The following is a 23,174-nucleotide window of genomic DNA, read 5'->3' on the forward strand; positions in this document are numbered from 1 at the left end:
CTTCAAATGCTATCCGTGGACGGGTAGCTCATTGTCAGGAGAGTTGCAGTGCGAGCAGGAGGGAGAGAACGCTGGTACAGGTACAACAGCAGCAGCTGCAGCAGCACTTCAGCCACAGCATCACAGAAAACACACTCTGCTACACTCAGCTGGTAAGTTCCACACACACACACACATACACACACACACTCCTCGCTGCAGCCTCACACAAACGCACACTTACATGGCACTGACTGGCATACGGGCGAGGAGGGGCTTCGGTGTTAATGGATTGTTTGGAATGCATGGTGTGGCAAAGTATGTGCTGGGGTCCCTGCACAGTGCAACTTATGAGGGAGAGGTGAACGATGATAATATCCAGGACAACATTTAAAACTGGCTGGAAAGCACTGAAAATTTCAGTATGCATCTGAAATTGTAAGAATCTTGGGAAGAGGTTGAATAACATTCCTCTTGCATCCTGCGTGTGGTTTCTGTTTTCTATATGTTACTTATAACAAATTTACATCCAAATAGATGTATCGCTGTCATGCGTTTATACATTATTTATTGATATGTAGAGATACTCCCTGGGCTTAGACAGTATGTTGCGCTGCTTGTAAGATTTCATATTTCATATTTTACTGTCTGCAAGTATGTGAAGCTGGATGTATACGAGTTGAAATGGATCAGTTGACAGGAAATTAATTATGAATTCTCTGCTTTTCTTTAAGTTATGTGACTGTAAACTGGATGTCTTTGGGTTTTGGACTCTTGGTCAAACAAAACAAGGCATTTTAAAATGTCTCTCTTGGTTTTAGGAAATTTTAACAGGCATTTTTTACTATTTTATCTTTTCGTCTAACCATTTTTGATCAAATGATGAAACCATTAATCGAGAAAATGAATGTGTGCTATGTGTGTATCATCACACAGAAGAGTAGCTGATGCAGCTGCACCAGCAAACAGGGAGGTAACATGGAACGGACAATAGATAAGAGCTTACAGTGATGTGGACTAACATGAATCCCAGCAGTTTCTCTATGATAAGCACTCAACTATTTACAGGAATAGAGTAGATAAGTACAACATTGCTAAGCACTATTTGAATAGCATGCAGAAGTAAGGCAGTTCCCCTTTGAGTGTCCTATGTGGAGCATCACCATCATTTCATCAATGGCCATCATCTACAAAAGACACACAGGGGAGATATTTATAGCTCTACAACATCACAGTTTTATACTTATCAGTAATTTAATCAAACTCAGACTCAGACTGCACGCAGAGATTCAGAATAAAGCATCACGTAGCTGTGGAGGAGAAAAAGGGGAACTTCTTGGCTATCAGTGCACCAAAAAAAAAAAAAAATGAACAGAGCAGAGAAAAAAAGAGATGGAGAAGCGAAAAGTGTGCGGGAGGTAGAGGTGAGCATTTCACAGATAACTTCCTAATTTCAGGAGAGGAGGAGATCTGTGTGAAAGGAAGAAGTGAGAGGTTTCAGGTTGAACACTGAAAGGTGTGGGTGTCGACACCATGCTGTTTGTTTGTGCCTGGTTACAATTCCTTCCAAAGAAATCTTCAGAGAAATGGTTTCATATGTTAAATGGAAACTAGACACAGACTCATTTGATGTACATTTGTCAAGTCATTTCCCAAACGATAAGATTGTCTTTCGTTTTTTACCCTACTACCATTATCTGACAACTGTCGTTAGTAGTTACTTTACAGATGAAGATTTTACATAAAAAGACAGATGATGATTTTATGAAACAGAATTTATTGCTAAAGATTAAATCAGTGATTCCTAAACTTTTTGGCTTGTGACTTCTGACTTACAGTGTCCAGCTGGGGCCCTTTGACCACCAAAGAGTCAAACATCTCAGGTGGTTTAATTGAAAATAACTGCTCGAAGCCCCACACAAAAAAAGCAAAGATTCACTCCAAACACACAAAGTGGACATTTTCTGTTTTTTATTCAACACACTCTTCCTCTGTGTCAAAACCTGGTGCCTACATTACCCACAATGCAACCCCAGATTTCAAACTATGTAGTAACAATCTTCAGCAGACGCTGCCTGACATCACTTGAGGCACCTTACCACATTTCATGCTGCTCTCACTGGAGCTGCAAAAAGCTTTCTACAACTTCTCCTTCCCCCATGTGCAGGACTAGTAGTCCCTTAGGTTTGTAAACAGACATTGGTGGCGTTTCCCTTTAAGTAAAAGACTTGAACACTTTTCACATTTAAAACATTCTTGTTCTCTTTCCAACGCAGAAAGAAGATGGAAACAGACAGAGTCGGTTTCTCACCACGAAGAAGTCCTCCTCTCAGGGATGAACTAAGACAGGCATCTCAGCACAGTTTCTACCTGAGCCCACCTCCATTTTATATCAAGCCCCCGAAATTCTCCCCTCCCAGATACAGCAGCATATCGTCCACCAGAGACACCTACAGCGTGTTCAGCCAGCCTGCTTTCTTTCCCATGCTAGGCCCCGGTTACACCCAAAAGGAGGGATCCCAAAAACGCAAAAGAACTCCTTTTAAAATGGACGCCCAAGGAGGCGAATCTCCTGACAGAGGAGCGGAGGAGGCAGAAGAAAGCAGCAGTAAGAAGACAGTGGACCTCTCCCACATCCCTTTCTCCCTCCCACCACCGCGCCCCATTCCTTCCCTGTCTCCGAAACCCCTCCCTGGTATGATCGAGCTCAACAAACTGCAGCTTCATCACAGATCGTCGGGTATGAATCTACCTGTGCAGGTGAAACAGGAGCCTCTCAGTCCTTCCCCTGTTTGGCCTCCCTCTCCTCTACTACTTCACCCTCCGTACTTCCCACCTCTCCACCACAGCCTCCTCCCATACCCCTTCTTCATGCCCGGGCCTGTTATGCACCTTTCCCCTGGTGCTTTCTACCCCAGAGAGGACCTCCGAACCAGTCATCGTACCCGTGACGGAGCTCCTCGAAGTGGGACGGCCAGCGCTGAGAAGCTCGGGCTCAACATCCATGTAGATGACAGCTATTATGTTGATGTTGGAGGTGACCAGAAACGATGGAAGTGTCGTATGTGTGACAAGTCCTACACATCCAAGTACAACCTGGTCACGCACATCCTGGGCCACAATGGCATCAAGCCACACGGATGCCACCTGTGTGGGAAGCTTTTCAAGCAGCTGAGCCACCTGCACACACACCTGCTCACCCATCAGGGCATGAGGCCCCACAAGTGCCAGGTGTGCCACAAGGCCTTCACCCAGACCAGCCACCTGAAGAGGCACATGATGCAACACAGTGACGTGAAACCATACAGGTGAATGATTGTGGCAGGTTGTTTTTATGCTCTTTATTGCCGAGTTTTATCCAAAGTTTCCATCTCATACACACTTTTTCTGCCCCTCCAGCTGCGGTGTGTGCGGTCGAGGTTTTGCTTACCCCAGTGAGCTTCGTGCCCACGAGCTGAAGCATGAAAAAGGCCAGGAAAACGTATGTGTGGAGTGTGGTCTGGACTTCCCCACACTGGCCCAGCTGAAGAGGCACCTGACCGCCCATCGTGGCCCCACCTTGTACAGGTGAGCACAAAAATGGTTCTTCCCTTGGCTGAAATGTCTTAATGATTGTGCCCTTGTGACAAGATTGATACCACTCTCATGTCTGTACACTTAAGCTATTAGCTTACCATGAAGACTGGAAATGGGGAAACAGCTAACTGGCTCTATCCAGCGATTACAAAATCTGCCAAATAGCAATTAACGTGTTAGCTTATATCTCGTTTGTTTAATCTGTACAAAAACCCGAAGATTAAAAACAGATTCAACAATCTAACTTAAATTCTAACTTTGTTTTCATACAATTCATTAGATCAAGGATTATCATGTGCCGGACTATTTCCTGGCCATGAACGGTAACTTCCTGAAGTCTTAGCGTTGCAGTGAGGTTGTCGGGCAGGCAACTTTAAGAAGTTACAGCTCCAGGCAAAGAAATAGCCTGGCACATAAACCCTGTGAAACTGCAATGTGCTGTTGTTACACTTTGGTTTTTGTACAGATGAAACGTATTAATCAGTGAGCTTTAGAGGAGCTGGTGGGTGGATTTGTTACTTTCGAACAGACCCAGGCTAACTGTTTCCACCAGCTTTCAGTCTTTGTGCGAAGCTAATCCAACAGGCTGGTGGCTGTAGCTTGATATTTAAGGGATGGATAAGACAGTGGTATCAATCTTTTCATCTAATTCTGGGTGAGAATAAACGCATTTCCCAAAATTTCAAACTATTGCTTTAACATTTCAGTTCGGCTGTGTAAGGAGGTTATACCTGTTGTTCCTGCAGGTGTGCAGAGTGCCAGAAGACTTTCCAGTACCCGAGTCAGCTTCAGAACCACATGATGAAACACAAAGACATCAGACCGTACATCTGCAGTGAGTGTGGGATGGAGTTCATCCAGTCACACCACCTGAAACAGCACACGCTCACTCACAAAGTAGGTTTAATTAGGAGGACGAAGAGAAAAGACACCACATTTTTCTCTTGCTTTTTTTTTTTTTTTTTACAGGGATTGAAAGCAAAAGCATGGATTTTGGCATCAAAGTGCATCAAAGAGTTATAAATTGCTAAAATGCTGTCACATGAAGACATTTCCATTATTACTTGTTCACATTTTAGATGGTGAAAATGGCTCAGAGAGTTTGGAGACCAGCCCAACAGGTTGTTTTGGCAGCTGTCTCAAAGCAATTTCCCCCCCAAATTCTGGGTCCTGATGCGATTTAACATCCAGTTTTCATGTTTTATTTCCCCTTTAGTAACTTTAGGATTGGGGAAAAAAACACCTGATTCAACAGTTTGACAGTATTATTTGTACATATACTGCATTAGTTTGTCCCAACTGATGCAACTGATTTAACGTTTTCATGCACCATTGCATCAAATGGAAATACTCTAACTGTATTATGCATAATTTTATACACATTTTCCCAAAATTCAGCCTGACGTATTTTATATCTCGAAATTTTACGCTTTCCAATACGATTTAGAATAAAATCTTAAATGAAGATCAGTGGAATTTAAGAGGTCAAACAAACCAGCATTTTAAGCAGCAGACGTCTGTTGACCACGTTTCTCACACCACCACTTCCCCACTTTCTCGTTCTTCAGGGTGTGAAAGAGCATAAGTGTCGCATCTGTGGTCGTGAGTTCACCCTGTTGGCCAACATGAAGCGCCATGTCCTCATCCACACCAACATACGGGCCTACCAGTGCCACATGTGCTTCAAGAGTTTCGTCCAAAAACAGACTCTCAAGGCTCACATGATCGTCCACTCGGACATCAAGCCCTATAAATGCAAGGTTGGTCGAACTTAACATGTCAGATGTGACTCTTTGCGTTGTGTTTTGGCCCCCAGTTCCTCCTATGTTCACTGATTAAAGGAATAGTTCAACATTTTGGGAAGATCAATACTGTCTGTGGCTGTAATTAATTTTTCTTAAGAAAAATAACAGTATTGGTCATTTTAACAAATGCCCCAAAAAGAAATGTTTGAACCCAAAGCCCAAAGCCCTCCTAGTGGCCATAAGAAGTATGACCAAAGAAGGTCAGGCGATGTTATTATAGAGCAACAAAGTCCACAGAGGGAGGACATTTGAGTGGATAGATGGATCAATAAAACCTTGAACTTTAACACATGCTTTTTTTTTACTAACCATGACCGCAATCGACCCCTAACTTTAAGTTGTTATTAATCCTTGTTACTAATCCTTGTTTAAGTGCCTAACTAAAACTAACCAAACCTAACCGCGTTACTTTTCACAAATGATTTGTAAGAATATTGGACAGCAAAGACAAATTATGTTGTCCTGTTGTAAATGGCAGGTACTAAAGACATATATATTTATATGTTTTGTCACTTTGTCAATTTGCACGACTTGTGTGGTAATTATGAAGCTATGGCTAGCACCCAGTAAGCTTAATTTAGCACGAAGTCTTGAAACAGGGGGAAACAGATAGCCTTGCTCTTACCATAGGTGACAAGATCCAAAACCTAAATAACTATTTGTTTAATCCATACAAAAAGTGTCATGCTAAGCTAAGCTAACCTGCTGATGACTGTGGCTTCACATTTAGCGTGCACACATGAGAGGTGTATCGATCGTCTCATCTCCCTCTCACAAGAAAGCATCAAGGCATCAATATTCTATCAATAACCAAATCATATTTATTGATAACCACAGCCGGGGACCAGACTTGTAATATTTAGTGGTAGCTGCTATTAAAGGATTTCCCCACTTTTCTGGAGCGTCTGTTTTGACCTTGGTGTTTGGTATGACGACTAAGACGATGACCAGATAGCAGAGAGGCTTTTGGCAGTGGGAGCCTCCTTGTCCATAGGAAGGATATCGCCGCACAAACCGCCTCTCTAACAATGGCCCCCCAGCCTCCCCGGAGAACAGGGCCCGCAAATAGATTTCATCTCGCTTTCTCTGCTGCTGGAGGGAGCTTCCTGTTTTCTCACGGTCCTCTTGGACAGTTTACAGTCCCTCTCTCCTCCTGAAGGAAAGGACCACCCTAATAAAAAAGAATGCAGAGGAAGGACAGCGCAGGAGTTGCCCTTCCCTGTTCTCCTCCTGGCCCTGTCTCGATGTTGCTTCCTCTCTCTCTCTCTCTCTCTTTCTGTTTTTCTTGTGTGTGTCAGGGAGTGAGAGAGAGGGGGGAAGACAGAGAGGAAAAAGAGGAAAACAAGGATCGAGGGAGGGTGTGTGTCTGTGCATATCTGAACGCCTGCACATTCATTCATGATTACGTGTCCCTCCGCTGTAGCTCTGCATTCTGAGAAAATAATAGGTGGATGGTGTTGGCTTATTGTTTTTGTATCCTGAAATAGTGTTTACTACGGCCTGTGGTGGAAGGGAACTACATTTGCATTTACTCAAGTGCTATACTTACATTAAATGCAATTTTGAGGTAATTGTACTTTGAGTATTACAAGTTCCTGTTACTTTTTAGTTGTACTCCACTGCATTTCAGAGGATTTTTACTCACTTGACTACAAATATGACAGCTGCAGTTACTATTATTTACAGACTAATCTGCTTGCAGTATATAAAATATTTTAAAATTGGGTCCACCTCATCTAATTACAACAGTTAGAATTCTATATATATTTCAGAATTGCCTGTAGGTGGAGCTTGTTACAATTGCACAGGCTATCTGGTTCTCGAATTTTGATGCTAAGCTACACTAACTGGCTGTTGGCTTACGCTTCAGATTTCATGTACATGCATGAGACTGGTATTGATCCTCTAACACTCGGTGAGAAAGCAAATAAGCATATTTCCCAAAACTGTCAAAATATTCATTTAAGTGGAGGAATTGAATTGCTTTTTGCAAAAGTTGCAAAAAAATTTATGCCAACCATTCAGTATGCACATACTTTTATTTCTGTAAAAACTGTGCAAAACTTGATATATTTCTCATTTGGCTGTTAACAACTTATCTGGCCATACACTTTTCTCTTTTGTCTTTCAGCTTTGTGGAAAGGAGTTCAACAGGATGCATAATCTAATGGGCCACATGCATCTCCACTCAGACAGCAAACCCTTTAAATGCCTCTACTGCCCGAGCAAGTTCACACTGAAGGGAAACCTCACCAGACACATGAAGGTCAAACACGGCGTCATGGACAGAGGGCTGGATGAAAGATGTAAGGGTCTTCAAATCTGCACGTGCAGTCGATGGCATTTGCATTTCTGTTGAAAACGTTGCTTGATGTAATTACTTTTTTCCTCTGGTTTCAGTGTTTAGGCAAAGGGGGCGATTCTGCCTGACCACTCAAATGGGCCTCCTGACCCACTTCAGCCAAGAGGAGCCGTTTGACCTTTCCCAGAAGCCGCCGGGCATGCCCAGCCTCCGTCTTTCCCAGTCCGATGGCGAGAGCGTACCGGGGAGCTCATGTCAGGAGGAGGAGGATGAGGAGAGTTTGTACAGAAGGAGCCAGTACAGCCCTGAGGTGGACCAACATGAGCCAGCAGGCGAGGACCAGTACATCCCTGAGCTGGAGGAGAGAGGACAGGGATCTCCTGATGAACTAAGGCCAGGCGAGAAACAGAAACAGAAACAGACGTACCAGCAAAGTTTAGATGATGAGACATTTGAGAGGGAGTCAGCAGCAGAAGGACAATCTGTAGATCCCACAGGTGCCCAGGTGCACCTCTCACAGCCAGAAGCATCCTATGAATCTGATTTAGAGCTAGGCGAGCAGGAGTATCGCCATGAAACAGGCCGTAGACAGTTGTATGATTATGACTCTGATTCAGAGCTGGAAGAGTTAGATGAGCCGGAGCAAAACGAAAAACAGTTGGATGGCTTTTATGAGGCAGCTATCGATGTGGCAGAGAGGAACAAGAGCAGTTCGGAGACAGGTGAAATAGTGGGCCACTCGCACACAAGTGAATTTACGCGTCCACAGGATGAAGAAGAAGACAAAGAATGAGGAAAAAAAGTAGTGGAAGAATGAGGAGAAGATGCAGGATTTTTGGGTATGCTGATGTTTTCTTGACAGGAAAATGGACAGGATGTTCAGGAGACACTCCCCTAAGGAAAGAGGAAAGTGTGTAGGTCTCTAAATAAAACTGATTATGGAGGATGTCATATAGTAGCTTAGCACAAAAAAGGAAAAATGAACATATCATGTTTATTAACAGACCAAAAAATAAATATGAAGTTACTGTAATACAAAGCTGTGAAGCATACTGCATGTACAGAACATGTCACACATTGACAAATAGTCACTGACAGAAAGTTAATGTGGATCATTAAAGGTCTTATGAGTATGATTAGCATGTAGCTTTTCTGTAAATAAAATGCAAAGAGATATTTAATATTTTTGTTTTTTACAAATCATTTTGCAATGTTAACTCAAATATGCAATTTTGCTTTAACTTTGACTCATGATATGAAAATCAACAATTAAGTTTTGCTAAAACCGTCTTCTTTCTTGTTTTTGTTTGTTTGTGGGACATTGCACTCAAAGTAAACATCACATTTACCGAGTGTAGTAATGTAGCTTTTGACAGATACAAATATGACAAAGCTTGACGTTGTGTTTTTATGAAATAAACTGTGATTTTGTTTTATTCTTATGTCTAATGTTTAGATTCTTTTTAATCTATATGACTTTGTTAGTTCATTTGTTGGGGTAATGGTTTTGTTTTTATTGTATGGCAGTGTAATGGTGGTCACCTGAATATGATTCTGCTAAATCAAAAATAAAAGCTTGAATGCGTGAACCTGCTGTTTGTGTTTTCAGAACATCCCTGTAACTCTTTTCTTTAAAGAATATAAGCCCAAATATTAATTCTCAGTCCTCACCGTCTGTCGTCTGACACATACTTTGGCAAGCCAGAGATGATTGCTGTGAGTTTCAAAAAGCTTGCCTTTCTCCTCCTGCTTCTCTTTCAAAGCAGAGGAAGAGGAAGAGAAAACACCTCTCCCCTTCTCTCTTTTAGGTTGTGATCAAACAGCAGTGACGGACACAGTGGGTGTCCCAGACAAAGGCTTCATATGCCTGTATGACTCAGAATAAAGCATTGTTTCTGCTCATTGCAGAAGCCCCATTGCAAACAAAAATACTACTGGAATGAAAGAGCGCCAAAAACTGTTTTTTTCTTGCAGTAAAAAAAAGATACATTATCATATAGTGCATCATGTGACTATTTTAAAGTTAGGTAATTTACAGTATCATTTACTGTTTAATAAAATCGAGCTCACTGCGCTAACGTATCTCATTATACTTCACTTTACCGTGACAGTTCAGGTAAACAACGAGTCATTTCTTGTCAGCTGAAATGCAGAACAGCAGCTTCTGCATTTCCACCGGTAACGACCACCGTGTCCCAAAGAGCGAAACTGCAAACAGTTTGAGGAAGTTCTCACATCCTCCTCTCCTTTCCTTTCCTCACCTACACGTTTCAATCCCAACCGCTGGCTCAGAGAGGAACCAAAGAGAGTGGATAGCCTGCACCGTTTCTCATCACTGTCTCCTCAGCATCAAGTTGTGCAATCGCTGAAGAATAACAATAATGTGAAATGCAATGATAATGTATAACAGATCACAGCTCGGAGAAGTAGTGAGGGATGGTGTTTCAGAAGGTGATTCTATCACTCCTGTGTGGTTTTAATGAAGTGAAACTTTAGAGACCATGAGAATCCACACAGTGGAACAGGTAAACTGATGTGATGGGAAGACGAACTCTGTGGTAAGAAACAGTTGTTGTTCTGCTTTGCAATGAAAACTAACGCACTAATTATGACCATGAAGAAATGACAAGATAATGTTTCATGAGGAGAAGCACAAATTACAGTTTATGAATCATTGATTTCTAGGCACCACTCTGAGATAACTCACACCACCCAAACGCAAAAAACGCTTCAGGGTACAGTAAGGCTGCAACTTGTGATTATCTCCATTATCATTTAATCTACTGATTATATTCTTAATTACTTTAATAATGGTTCAGTTTTATTAACTGTCAGAAAAGAGCAGAAAATGTCCATCAGTTTCTCAGAGTTCAAGGCGATGAATTCATACGTCTTCTTTTGTTCGTCCAAAACCCGAAGATATTCAGTTCAGAGAAAAAGAGGAAATCTTCCTATTTGAAACTGCAGTCTATGTTATACAATGTTGATAATTTAAGATCATGTTATGGTTGGCTTTAAACAGCAGCAGATAACAGCTGCAATTTATGTTTTGTAGCACTACACTTTATGTTTTGTGGCCATCAATTATTTTATTTAAATCATTTATTTTATTGTATTCATGTTTTAAATGTTCTAATCCCTTTCATTGATTTATTTTATTCGAATTTGGCTGCATAGATCTTCTGAGGTAGTTGATAACCTTTTAGATGTAAATGATATAATTAATTTCATTCATAGATGTTCTTTCTTACCAAAGTCAAAGATAGTTTAGCCTTCTAGATCAACTTACTTAGTGCTGAAACGATTAGCTGATCTATCGATTAATCGATTGACAGGAAATTAATTGACAACTATTTTGATAGGTGATCAATATCAGTTATTTCTCGACCAACTCGACCACGAAGATTTGCTCTGTTTCATATCACTACAAATGGAATATCTTTGGGTTTGGGTTGTGATGGACATTTTACACAATTTCCTAACCTTTCATGACAGATTCATTGGTAATGAAAACAATTGTCAGTTACACACCCACACTAACCTGATCCTCTACAGAATAATGCTAAAGAAAGTCTGTGTTGTCAGTTTAAGAGTCTTAAAGATTATTTAAAAAGATCTACAATTACAGTTAACAAATAGGAGTTAGAGCACTGTTTATTATTTTTACATTAAACAAGGGGATGTCAGGTTGTGTATTACAGGGTGGCACTCATCCTGTTTCATTCCTTCCAAAGCTCTTTGGACTTTTTTACAGCCTCCTGCACATAATTTCTATGTAATTTGGTTTTAATTTGTGCTAAAAAAAATGAAACTTAAACTCAAAATGCTGATCAGCATCTACTACTGATGCTCATATACAGAATAATTAACTGGGTGACACTATATGTCACACAGAAGCATGAATACATACATTCATAGGCCATTACCATACACCTGCTCTTATTGCTGAAAGAAGTACCCCACCAAAAACACTTCTCATCATGCAATTTTTCTGTCACATGTCTCTCTGTCTCACTTACCTATTCAGACACCAATGTCCTGTATAACACCATGGAGGTCAAATAAAAAAGGAAGAAGACAATGGATGCCCGTAACTGAGAGACTGAAAACTAATATTTCACATCACTGAACCACATTCACCTTTTTAGATAAGGGGAATAGTGTGGGAGCAGCTTCGAGATATAGGAGATATAGGCCTTTTGATGAAAATAAGGTGTACACTTAGTGTTGCCTCTTACAAGATTAACATTTCATACAATACCAACAAAAGAATACGGTAGGATAGCAAAAAATACCAACTAATAAAATAGAATATAGCATGTTATGCCTGAAAAGAGAGCTGTATCCCCAGTCTGTGTGTTTAGAAATGTTTACTTCCTGTCAGTTCTCTCTAGTGCAGCTCAGGTAAGGGCTTCCTGTTTTGCTGGTCAGAGAGAAAAGGAGATGGTGCTAAGATTCTTCCATGTTTTGTTTAACAAAACTGCCCCACCCCAGACTCAACCTGTTACCTCCTTTGACCCAGAGCCAAGGACCTTACTGTAATTATAGCTGAGGGCTGTCCTCCTTAAAAGAGAACAAAAACATTGGCTCACTGACGAAGAGGTGAGAGAGGACAGAACCGGTCAACGGCCCTGCGATTCACATACAAACACATATGTAGACTCAACAGCTCAGCTCCATATATTTATTGTACTGTCATATTCCTGCTTTATTCTGTTTTAGGTATTGTTTGTAATGTTTTAAACATGACTGGACAAATCTAATTTCTAGACAAGCTTAGGGAAGCAGTCATCCATGATGCTGAGTAACTAACACTGGGAATTTTCATGGCTTTGTATGCAGAGCCACAGGCAAAGTAAATCTCCTACACTTCCACTTCTGTCTATCTATCTAGTCAGTCTCCCCCTTTAATAAACAGCACCCTCTATTGTCTGTTTTTTGTTAGCCAAGTATGCATGCATACAAAGAATGTGTCTAAGAATAACAATGAAAATAGAGCAAAAGTGAAGTCATAATAAACCATAAATAATGAAAAATGTAATAATTTAAAATATACAAACAATTGACTATCAATTCTAATAGCATTGGTCCTGCTCAAGTCTGCTCTCTTCCTTAATTAAAATTTTTAACTATGTTTATACATTTTGTCATTTAGCCAATCCATTTATGTGGGTTTTACTAATGCCAGTCAATCTGACATCAACTTTGTCCAAGAAGAAACAGGAGTATAAGATTTAGTATAAAGAATTACCCTTAACGATTTTACATCAGATTCATCATGTAATGATTTGTTGGAGATTAAGGTTTAATATAGACTATGATTTTTCACAAACCTGACTTACTTGTGAATATGCAGAGTTCTATAAAAGGGTGCTTCTGTGAAATGTGATTTATTTCATGTGATATTATGCATTGTGGTTTGTGGGCTGGAAGTGAATATTTTCTATATCACTTGTTATTCATTCAAAATTTCACATCCAAAATCCAAATCCAAATCCAACAAAAACCTTTCACCATTACAATAATAATGGCATGCACCCTGAAGAATAACAAAATGATGAGAATACTTGTCAATTTATCCGTGTGCATGAATCTGAACTTTAATGATTTTAGGCCTGATGGACTTCACTGGCTCCATTGAATTTTATAGGTCTTTGCAAATAAAGGCATTTAAAAGTAATAATTGTAGATTTGGCCTAGGTTTGCGCTTTTCCCACGTAAAGGTGGTTAGAAAAATACTTTTTATATGTACATAAATAAGTAATCAAGTTTCATGATTTCCATCAAATTTACCGAGTCTCACTATTGGTATGACCCTCTTACGTCAGTTTGAGGGACCGTCAGAAATTTCCGGTACTCCCCCGGTCCGACTACGAAATGGTATCGTCCAAAGATGGCAACCTCCGTGTTGAAGCGATGTGTGACTGCAGCTGTCAAAGTTAACCGTTTATCTCCGTCTCTTTCAGGTAGACACATAGCACATCGCAAAACTGAGGTCTTTACACTTTGTCTGCTGTCGTTAAAGTTTCTGAAAATGTTTAACATCTCGTAAACAGCCGACTAGCCCACGTGTGGTACTTGTATCCCTATGACCTGATGGACAGTGTTTGTCTTTCTGCAGCTAGAAGATGGTTGCTCTCAGCGGCTTACACCGACACCAAAGTGTGGGAGGCGAGGGAGAAAGATCATCAGAACCTGGGTAAGAACTAAAACCGGCAGTTCAAGCAATAATAACTAGAGTCTCCGACGTGGACATGATCCAGGGGACCCTACACTCACTGAGCAGTTTATTAGGAACACCATACTCATTCTGGATAGGGCCTCCCGTTGCTCTCAAAACAGTCTCAATTCTTCACGACATTGATTGATATGTTGGAAACATTGCTTTGAAATTCTGCTCCATGTTGACATGATCGCATCACATAATTTCTGCAGATTTGTCAGCTCATCCTCATCCCAAAGGTGTTGTATTGGATTCAGATCCGGACACGGGGGAGGCTACCTAACACTTACACTGGACTCATTGTCATGTTCATGAAACTAGCTTGAGATGACTTTTGCTTTGTGACATGGTGCATTATCATGCTGGGAGTAGCCATTAGAAGATGGTAAATTGTGCCCATGAAGGGAGGCACATGGTCGGCAACAAAAATCAGACAGGCTGAGCCTACCGTCCGCATGCCTCAGCAGAAATCCAGATTCATTAGACATTAGACCAGGCTAGGTTTTTCAGTGTGACTGTCTCTATATAGTCACTGAGTAATAGAGTGGCGACCTGCAAAGGGTGGGATACGCTCTTGCACAGGATAAGTAGGTGCAGAATATTGATGGAGAGTACAGTTGGACTGTGAGGTACTGAAGGCAGCAAAGGATACACCAGTTATTAGTTTTCCAAATTCATGCAGGAGGATGACACATTTCTGTGCTACATAGGATGTTTTAAGTCTTTAAGTATGAATTGTAGAAGATGCCTTTGAATCGGGACTGCTATAATCTCTCTCTGGATATCAAACTTCTTTACTTTTTGGGTAAAGGTTCAAATGCAAACTAGCAATTACCGAAAGTCGGCACTGAATGACTGTTGAGATACTTAAGTGTGTTTTCTTCTATGATCATATGTTTCCTGATTTGATAAATTTTGCCAGTCTTCTCTTGCACTTAAAGTAAAGTTCTGATATAATGTATTTTAATATTGTGTGTTTGATATTGTGTTGAGACAAAATTAAAGCTGGTTTTGTTACGTAGAAAAAAGGACTCTCACAATTAAATATGACGTGTAGCTGACATACGTCCACATCCAGAAGTACTGATTGCAGGTTATGTCGTGTCAAAAAAAAAAAAGCTGAGCAGTCAAGCATCAAACGTGTGTGTGTGTGTGTGTGTGTGTGTGTGTGTGCACTTGATCAACACAGGATGGCAGTGTCAGACTGCAGCCTCATGGTGCTCTCATTGGCAAAAGTTCACTAGTGTGGCTATAATTGCTACACACACAACTAACAATTAAATTAAAATCAGTAGTAGGCCTACTAAAATTTTGAAAATTTTTTAAGTGAATCACAACTGATGATGAAGCATTTAATGACAGAAGTGAATAAAGTTTAATTGGTGCTGTTTTTTCCTAGGCAAGTGTGACATACCACACTGAAATACATTCTCAACAGTTTGTCTATTACATGACAAACTGTCTAATTGTCTTGTTGGTGTTTTTTTTTTTTTAACTCACAGCTGAACTGGCCGCCACTATGGAGAGGACATATGAGAGGAAGCTCCCAGTTAGCTCTCTGACTGTGTCGCGGGTAAGTTGCATCCAGATTTAAATGGGCTGTATTTGATTTTCTTTTTTTTTTTTGTGGTAAACCTTTCACCGATAAAGCAACAAATACGAATGAATTTGTTGGTAGCTGAAACAACGTTTTTGGTAACGGTTTATACGTTCTCTTTGTGTTTCAGTTTGTTGACAACATATCATCTCGGGAAGAAATTGATCAAGCAGAGTACTACCTTTACAAGTAAGAGGAATCACTTTTACTCTTGATACTCTGCATCTGCAGTTCTGTATCAGACATCTGCTGCTTCCTTGGTTTTGGTCCATGGTACCAACTTGCGTGCTTTTCTTGGAATGAATTGTCTGTTTGGTTTGTCTGTTTTGGTTTATGTTCAGTCACATGCTTTTCTTTGTTCGGGGCAACTCCAGACCTTTCCTGTTTACTCCCTCCTCTGGAATCTGCACCCATTCTTGTGATTACAAGATTTAGTATATTTCCCAATCGCACCCTTGTTCGGGACACATCCATTTTCATAACTGAGTGAGAATTAACCGTCTTTCCACTCAGGGGGAAGTTTGTAACAAGTAATCAATAATGGCAGTTCATTCAACTGTTTTTGATGTGTTTGGACTTTTGTACGTCAGTTATTAGTGCTGATTTTTCAGGATTAAGCTGTTAAATTTTCAAAATGTTCTGGTCATTCAGCAGCTAAAATGGTTCACTAAAGACTTGTGACATTTAAATTTGATCGCATGTCATCTCTTTTTGTCATCACATCTTTATATATATATATATATAATTATTATTTTTATCCCTCCAGGTTTCGTCACAGTCCAAACTGTTGGTACCTCCGAGAATGGACCATGCACAGCTGGATCAGACAGTGTCTAAAGTACGGGGCCAGGGAGAAGGCCCTGTACACGCTTAAAAACAAGGTACACAACCCATTATATTCCTTCTGTGATGTACATTAGCCTCATATTCAAAGTCTGCGGAGAGGAAGTCTGAGTAGATGCTCCTGATCAGGACTGACAGCTACAGTTACCTGACAGTGTGAGCGATTATGAAATCCAATCTTAACAACCCAGATGCATTTTCAAACTAAAATCAAATGTAAAATGTGTAAAATTTTGTGTGTGTGTGTGTGTGTGTGTGTGTGTGTGTGTGTGTGTGTGTGTGTGTGTGTGTGTGTGTGTGTAGGTTCAGTATGGAATATTCCCAGATGACTTCACCTTCAACCTGCTCATAGATCCTTACATTAAGGATGGAGACTTTAAAAGTAAGATTTTTTTAATCAAAGAATCTGTTTGACTGCTGATGTAAAGTACAACCCCTGCAGGTTTCCTAACACATTCCTCTTAACTCTGAATATTGCCAGGAGTGGGAACACTAAAATCAGACTTCAAACATTTCTTTCCTTGTTTGTAAAAGACAGAGGTAAAGGGGAAGCCTGAATATTTTTCTGTAATAACATTAGACAGTAAACAATGTGTCGTTTTTCAACAAGTGAAGGCGCATAGTTGGCATTACAGTGTTTTCAGGTGTGTTGTGACGTCAAAATTACATTTGATAAATGTTGAATTCACTGTTTGTTTAGCGCTTATACACTGAATCGCTTCAGTACTGAAGAGACACAGATCCAATGTTGTTTCATTACTTTGAGGGAACGGGCAGTATTCAAAAGAAATTTTATTTTTTAACAAATCCTACGAAAAGACCAAAACCAACAATGAATTGACCCTACTGACAGCTAAAACCTGACATTTCTTATTCCTCTGTGGCAAAGCGCTCCATTGTTGTCCATAAACTATTAAAAACACATCAGTGAGCCACTTCGTTGCACTGGGCGACATGTTCCTTTATTACGATGAACGTGGGCACTGGAGAGACTACTGCTTCTGTAAATACTCACTAGTGAGTGTTAAACCACAGCTGAAAATAGTCCCCAACAAATGTACTGTTATTTTTTCCTGATTTAGAAAACTACAGCGCTCATCTGTTTTAGGCAAGAATTGAGCCTTTTATTTTTGTGCATGAAGAAAATGTGGAAATGCTGTAAATTTGAAGAAGAAAAAAAGAACAAAATATGGTAAAGTTTTTAGGCTTGGCTGGGGCAGAGAAGTGGATGTACTGTGTCAAAAAAGCAAAAAGAAACAGACTTGGTGAATGAAGCATGTAACTTTAACATCCACTGAGGCCTCCACTCACATAACAGTAAATGAAAACATCAGATCTGTGTTGAGTGATGAGGAGACTGTATCGTTGCTCCAATTGATATATGAAACAAACAGTGCCATATTCCCATCATGTTTTCCACGTCTCATTGCGCCCTCCTCTTTTGTTGTAGTTTAATGATGCCTGACTGGACAATTAGCTCCACCACCTGTTTATCTCAATGAGCTAACTCCCAGTGTTTACTCAACAGTAATGAATGAAAAAGTGCATTCATTTAGCATTTCATTTTGCCAATACTCTTGTTGGGTTTAGTCTTGGTGCAGATTGTTTTAGAAGTAAGTAAGGATATTATTTGACATAGGAATACTTTGAAAAGCTTTCAATGCAGTAGCCTTACAAAAAGAAAATCAATGATAACATACATTGACACTGACTGCTTATATTGGCTGTGCATGGGGGGATTTTGTTCACTATAAAAATATGTCATTTATGACGTAATGTTTTTGTTATACAGGTGCGTGCTCTGTGGTTGAAGAGGTGATGCTTCAGGAAGCCTTCAACCTTCCCTCCACACAGATCCTGTCTCTGTACGCTCTGGGCAGTTACCTGGCAACCAGACCACAACTCATTGTGAGTGAAAAAGCAGCCGCAGAAACATGGGAGGTGTTATGAAAACAAATGATACCAGTATGTTCTTACCCTTGGAAATACAGCACATTACCTTGTGCTCTACAGTGAAGTCATCAGTTTCCTGATGCCCTGAGTGATTTATGAGGGTTTGATTCAAAATTGCTACTCATTTGTTTTGGAAAAGTGGCTGCCTGAAACTCATTAGCGTGTTTCCAGTTTGGTTCCAAGTGAAATACCTACACTTGTTTCTCGTTGTGTTCAGGTGTCAGAAGAGCGGGCTTTGGGGGCATCGCTGCTCATCTGTGGACTGAAGCAAGACAACATTGTTGGCCTCAGTGCTCAGCTACTTGGCAATGCTCTCCTCGGTGTGTACTTCACCCCCCCCCCACACACACTATATTGTTTTTATTTGTTTATTTATTTATTCACTGTGATTGTCTCGTTTATTCTCTTCTTCCTTTCCATGTAGGCAAGGTGGAGATTTCAAACGGCATACACGCCGTGTTCAAAGGGATGCCTCTCTTCTGGGGTCATGGATATCTGGACCGTGCGCTGGCTGTCATCGAGAGAGTGGCTGCTGCTTCTGGTGACGTCAAGCTGTCCAAAGACACCGTAAGGACATAAAAATTCAAGTGTGTGTGCGTGTGATTATTATTTAAACATTTTTTTTGTTTGAAGGACGACATGACCTTTTGACAGACAAAAGTGCATTTAAGTGACTTTGCAGTCGACGGTGTGGTCGTCATTTTTAGGGGCCAGGTATGGGCACAGTCCTAACTCTTTCACTAACAAAACCCATGACTGGCTTGCCATAATATCTACTGTTGGGAATACTGATCCAATATCAATATCATAAAAAATAACTTTCCATATCAGTCACATTAATTAAGTCACAGCTGGCTCTGCTTTAGGTGTGACACTAATCCCTGGCTCCGATGCAGCGTGCTATACTGCTTTATGTGGCGCAATATCTTATATAACAGAAAACAAGGGCATGTTTTTCTCTCTTCTCATTAATATGAATAGGTTTTCAGTTTCACCCTTTGTGCTAAGCTTAGTTAAAATGTCTTGCACCTACAGTATATCTGTCTTGAATGCTCAGAGATGACATTTGTCAATCTTGTAATGATTTAATTCTGACCACACACAAGCTATTATATGGTCAGCACATTTAATTGTCATTTTTTACTACTACTATTATTGCTTATTTGATTTTGTTAAACTTTATCAATTGATAGACATAATTGATTCACAATTTGAGCATGCAGTTAGAATAAATCACAGGCATAGTCCACACGACATCTACTGAGTGACAGCATGCATGACATACCATACAGGCAGATGAGAACAATACAGCAACAATCGGTGCACTATAAGATACAGCATCGACCCGCAGTGTTCATACTAGTACAGGATATGCAAATACACTCAACAACCACACTGCACAACAACAGCATCACTCCCTGTACTAATTTGGTCTTTTGTTATCGGTGTTCTCCGCAGACTGTGGGTTTGACGTCAAACAAAGTTTGAGGTTATTGCTGTGAGATTAATCTGGATTAAACTTTCTTACAAACAGCCTTCTGTGTTTACAATGAAATTGCTGCCTAGTCTCAAATGCCGATTATGGTTCTGCAAGACAGCATTACACACACACAGAAGAGACAGGCTGTTGTTACTTTCCAGGTGGGGTGTATGACACAAACAGTGTTCATCTGCTGAGATGGAACACACATGCTGTCATATTGTTGTTATTTTTACATATATGCACGCACACACGGTCGGGTGAAGCGCCTCTGATCCGGCCTGCGCTGTCCAGTTCAATAGTTCAGCTTTGTCCACGTCTAATGAGATTTTGAAGAGCCTGGAGCACCGAGGATGTCACTGCAACAGGAACGAAATGGCCTGTGTGTCAGCCAGCGGCACAGCAATAATGTAGACAGAGCAGATAACACCGTAGGACAGAGAGGAAATATTACATCTCAAGTAAAGGTGCTGGTGACGGCTGCCTCAGGTCACAGTTGATCTTACCTCTTCCTAAGATTAAGAGGTGAGTTGTCAAGTAAGGTGGTCAGCCTCTTTCATCATTGCATGCCTGTCCTGTAATCATTCAAATAACGAACTGCATCTTCTTAAAAAGTAGATAAAATATTAAACCTCCACTTGGGTAATTTAATTAACAACAAACAAAGACTTTTCAGGCACTAATGGCTATTTCACAACCCAAACTGCACTTTATACTGAATGTTCAAACTATATTGTAATATATATGTATATCAAACTATATTTCTGCATTCTGAACATGAATTTTCATTTGTTTTCAGCTGGACTACATGAATGACTTGCTACAGGAAATGTCTTCCACGTCAGACTCTGACACTTCTGGAGAGGAGTCAGGAGGTGAGGAGGAGGAGGACAAGAAGGAAGACAGTGTAGATGAAAATGATCGGGCAGAGCAGGCCAAGCTACCTCAGTATGCCAGCAGATTCAAGGTGGGTGTTTGTCGCTCGCTGCAGGTGTGTTTTTGTTTGTAGCAGCAACTGAATTTACATTAGTTTTCCTAGTCGGGGCGAGACGGTAAACATGTGATAAACAGCGTTTCCTGTCACGACTGGGGTTGTAATTCTGATTAAAGCAGTGCTCATGCCCGTGAGCTGTGCTTTCTGCTGGTTCTCCATGATTATAATGACGCAGTGATTTAGCAGACAGGGTGCAGCCTTTACACTGACACGGTTTTGTCTGGGATTGTTTTGTCTGTTTTCAAATGCAGAGGGACATTTTTCTTTTCTTTTTTTTTTTTCTTTTTTTATTAAATGGCTATTTGATGATTTGACTGAGAGATAGTTTCATATAAATGAGCTTAAATAAATGAGCTTAAGAGAGCTGCCATAGACTTTTCACCACATTACCATCTACACCAAAGTTGCCCTGTTGAGTTTTCCTTTTAAATAAAGTTTACATTCATTGTCACTCACCAACATGCATTTTGTACATTCTGGAGATCTAACAAATGTGTGTTTAATTGGTGTGTTTATCATGAAATTGTGACATTAGTTGTTCAGTGTGAAATAACTGGCTGGATTGGCTTGGTGGATCACATCATAAGAGCATTTACAAGAGTGAACAAACCGGTGATCGTAACAGTCATAAACTCCACAGAGACCCTTCAAAGTGCGACTAGTTTTACTGATCAAGTTTGTGTCTTTTAATATATGATACCAGGCGAGCAGTGTGGTCTGTTGCTTGTCTACCCGTACTACTGTTATATTAAAAAAAATGTACACTCTTTGCACATTTAATGGATTCATTTAAATGTTGAAATGTTGATAATTAGACTCATTTGGGGATTTAGGAATGTTTTCAGAGAAGCTCTAACATTTGAAATGTAATGAATAGAGCTCACTGGTTCAGATGGTTTCACCCAAGTAATGTAAATGAAGTGATGAGGTCACTGTTTGGCGCCTTCAACTTTTTCTTGTTTCCCTGCCTCCCCAGGAACTGAGAAGCCAGCTGGAGTCTCAGGGTAAGCTGGACTCTGCCTCCTTCCAGGATTTAGTGACGGCTCTTGCTCAGCAGAACCTGGCTGCTGCGGAGAAACCGGACCTGGAGCAGTTCGAGAGTCGCGTGCAGGCCTGGGAAGCTGAGAGGAGGCAGCTGATCCAGAGAGAGAAAGAGATGAAGGAGAAGGCAGAGCAGGAGAAACAGGAGAGGTTAGCTGCTAACGCTGCAGCTCAGGCGTAAAGACAGTGAGGATGGAGCTGAATCAAGATCAATGAACTGTCCTTTGAGTATGAACATTAAAGTTGTATATACTTAGGACATAATAAGAGTTTTGTGTCTCTAAAATTGTGAAATGTCAACATTAGATCTCATCATGTCACTAGTTAATATTGTATATTACCAATTATTGTGTGTTTATTTTATAAGTATTGCTCTGTTTTTATAGAATTGAACTGGGCTAATATAAGTTTAATGTCACAATAAGATTGATTCATTTGTATCAGAAAAACTGTCTCACATTTATTGTTTTTCTGTTGTGGACTATGGGATGATATCATAATTGGAACATATGCACACATCAATTGTTAGGCCCCGTGGTCGAGTGACCTCATGTAAGCAAAAAGAAGGGAAAGCTGGGAAAAGATCTTACCATCACATCCTCCCACTCCTTTTCCTCTCGGCCTGCAGTCATCTAGGTCTGTCTGTCTGTCTGTCTGTCTGTCTGTCTGTCTGTCTGTCTGTCTGTCTGTCTGTCCGTCCCTGTGTATATGTGCTTGTGCGTGTGTGTGTCTGTCAAAAGCATCTTTGAAAGATTTCTCACAGGGGGAAATGAAAGGGGTATTGCATAGAAGAATGCAAGAATTATTTTCTGATAGCCAATCTAGAAAAAAACAACTTCTGTTCACCGAAAGGAATGCATTTGTGTCCAGAAACCTTTCCTTTGACAATGGAAAATATAAATCCTGATGTACAGATCCAGGTAACTGTTCACATAGACACAAACTGTACTTTAGGGTTTGTTAAAAAGTTGAAATATCAACAAGAGAGTGCAACATCAGCTAATCCATGAACTTCAGTTATTACTAAAAACAGCGAAAGTTAACTGGAAAATTGAATAAAGCCTAGGCTGTTTAGAATCTGCAGAAAGATAAGATAATAGATCTTTGGAAAACAAAATGCAGTTGTCGTAGAGCACATAATGCATTCATTCCACATTATGTTGAAGCTATTCAGTATTCAGAGCATGATCTTGGGAAACAGCCTGGTATGCAGTCCAGGATGAATGAGCGGCACAAAATGCTGAAACAAGAACCATTGTGATCCAGAGGCACCACTCTGACTGTTATTCTGAGAGCAGCTCTTTTTTTTTACATTTACCTTGGAAACAGCAGTCGATAAAAAACACTCAATTCAGGATCAGGGTTAGTTTATATGCTTGGA

At 40.4% G+C, this 23,174-nt stretch overlaps 2 protein-coding genes across 3 annotated transcripts; both read left to right on the forward strand.

Annotated features, from left to right (window-relative positions):
• The first annotated feature begins 4 nt into the window (after nucleotides 1-4).
• Nucleotides 5-9,251, forward strand: znf366 (zinc finger protein 366). Of its 2 annotated transcripts, XM_023394170.2 has the most exons (7): nucleotides 6-152; nucleotides 2,256-3,287; nucleotides 3,379-3,546; nucleotides 4,302-4,452; nucleotides 5,124-5,315; nucleotides 7,492-7,666; nucleotides 7,761-9,251. In XM_023394170.2, exons 2-7 carry the CDS (start codon nucleotides 2,263-2,265, stop codon nucleotides 8,453-8,455), a joined length of 2,406 nt encoding a protein of 801 aa, XP_023249938.1. In that variant the 5' UTR covers nucleotides 6-152; nucleotides 2,256-2,262; the 3' UTR covers nucleotides 8,456-9,251. The 2 variants fall into 2 exon arrangements, with proteins under 2 accessions (XP_087026513.1, XP_023249938.1); XM_087170387.1 differs by lacking the exon at nucleotides 5,124-5,315 and having other exon boundaries at nucleotides 5-152.
• A 4,283-nt stretch (nucleotides 9,252-13,534) lies between these two features.
• mrps27 (mitochondrial ribosomal protein S27) lies at nucleotides 13,535-22,242 on the forward strand. Its single transcript, XM_023394266.2, has 11 exons — nucleotides 13,535-13,628; nucleotides 13,784-13,861; nucleotides 15,388-15,458; nucleotides 15,613-15,671; nucleotides 16,249-16,363; nucleotides 16,629-16,707; nucleotides 18,118-18,233; nucleotides 18,496-18,598; nucleotides 18,703-18,845; nucleotides 20,558-20,725; nucleotides 21,729-22,242. The coding sequence occupies exons 1-11, from the start codon at nucleotides 13,556-13,558 to the stop codon at nucleotides 21,972-21,974; spliced, it is 1,251 nt and encodes a 416-aa protein (XP_023250034.1). The 5' UTR covers nucleotides 13,535-13,555; the 3' UTR covers nucleotides 21,975-22,242.
• The last annotated feature ends 932 nt before the right edge of the window (nucleotides 22,243-23,174 follow it).

Source organism: Seriola lalandi, unplaced genomic scaffold (assembly GCF_002814215.2).
Source record: "Seriola lalandi dorsalis isolate HSWRI2012SDOR001 ecotype SW California unplaced genomic scaffold, Sedor1 jcf7180002054946, whole genome shotgun sequence".
Lineage (NCBI taxonomy): Eukaryota > Metazoa > Chordata > Actinopteri > Carangiformes > Carangidae > Seriola > Seriola lalandi.

Coding starts and splice junctions, on each gene's coding strand:
- znf366 (XM_023394170.2), top strand. CDS start 2,263: ATGGAAACAGACAGAGTCGGTTTCTCACCACGAAGAAGTCCTCCTCTC. Junction 3,288..3,378: donor AGTGACGTGAAACCATACAG/GTGAATGATTGT, acceptor CTGCCCCTCCAG/CTGCGGTGTGTGCGGTCGAG. Junction 3,547..4,301: donor CGTGGCCCCACCTTGTACAG/GTGAGCACAAAA, acceptor TTGTTCCTGCAG/GTGTGCAGAGTGCCAGAAGA.
- mrps27 (XM_023394266.2), top strand. CDS start 13,556: ATGGCAACCTCCGTGTTGAAGCGATGTGTGACTGCAGCTGTCAAAGTT. Junction 13,862..15,387: donor GAAAGATCATCAGAACCTGG/GTAAGAACTAAA, acceptor TTTAACTCACAG/CTGAACTGGCCGCCACTATG. Junction 20,726..21,728: donor AGTATGCCAGCAGATTCAAG/GTGGGTGTTTGT, acceptor CTGCCTCCCCAG/GAACTGAGAAGCCAGCTGGA.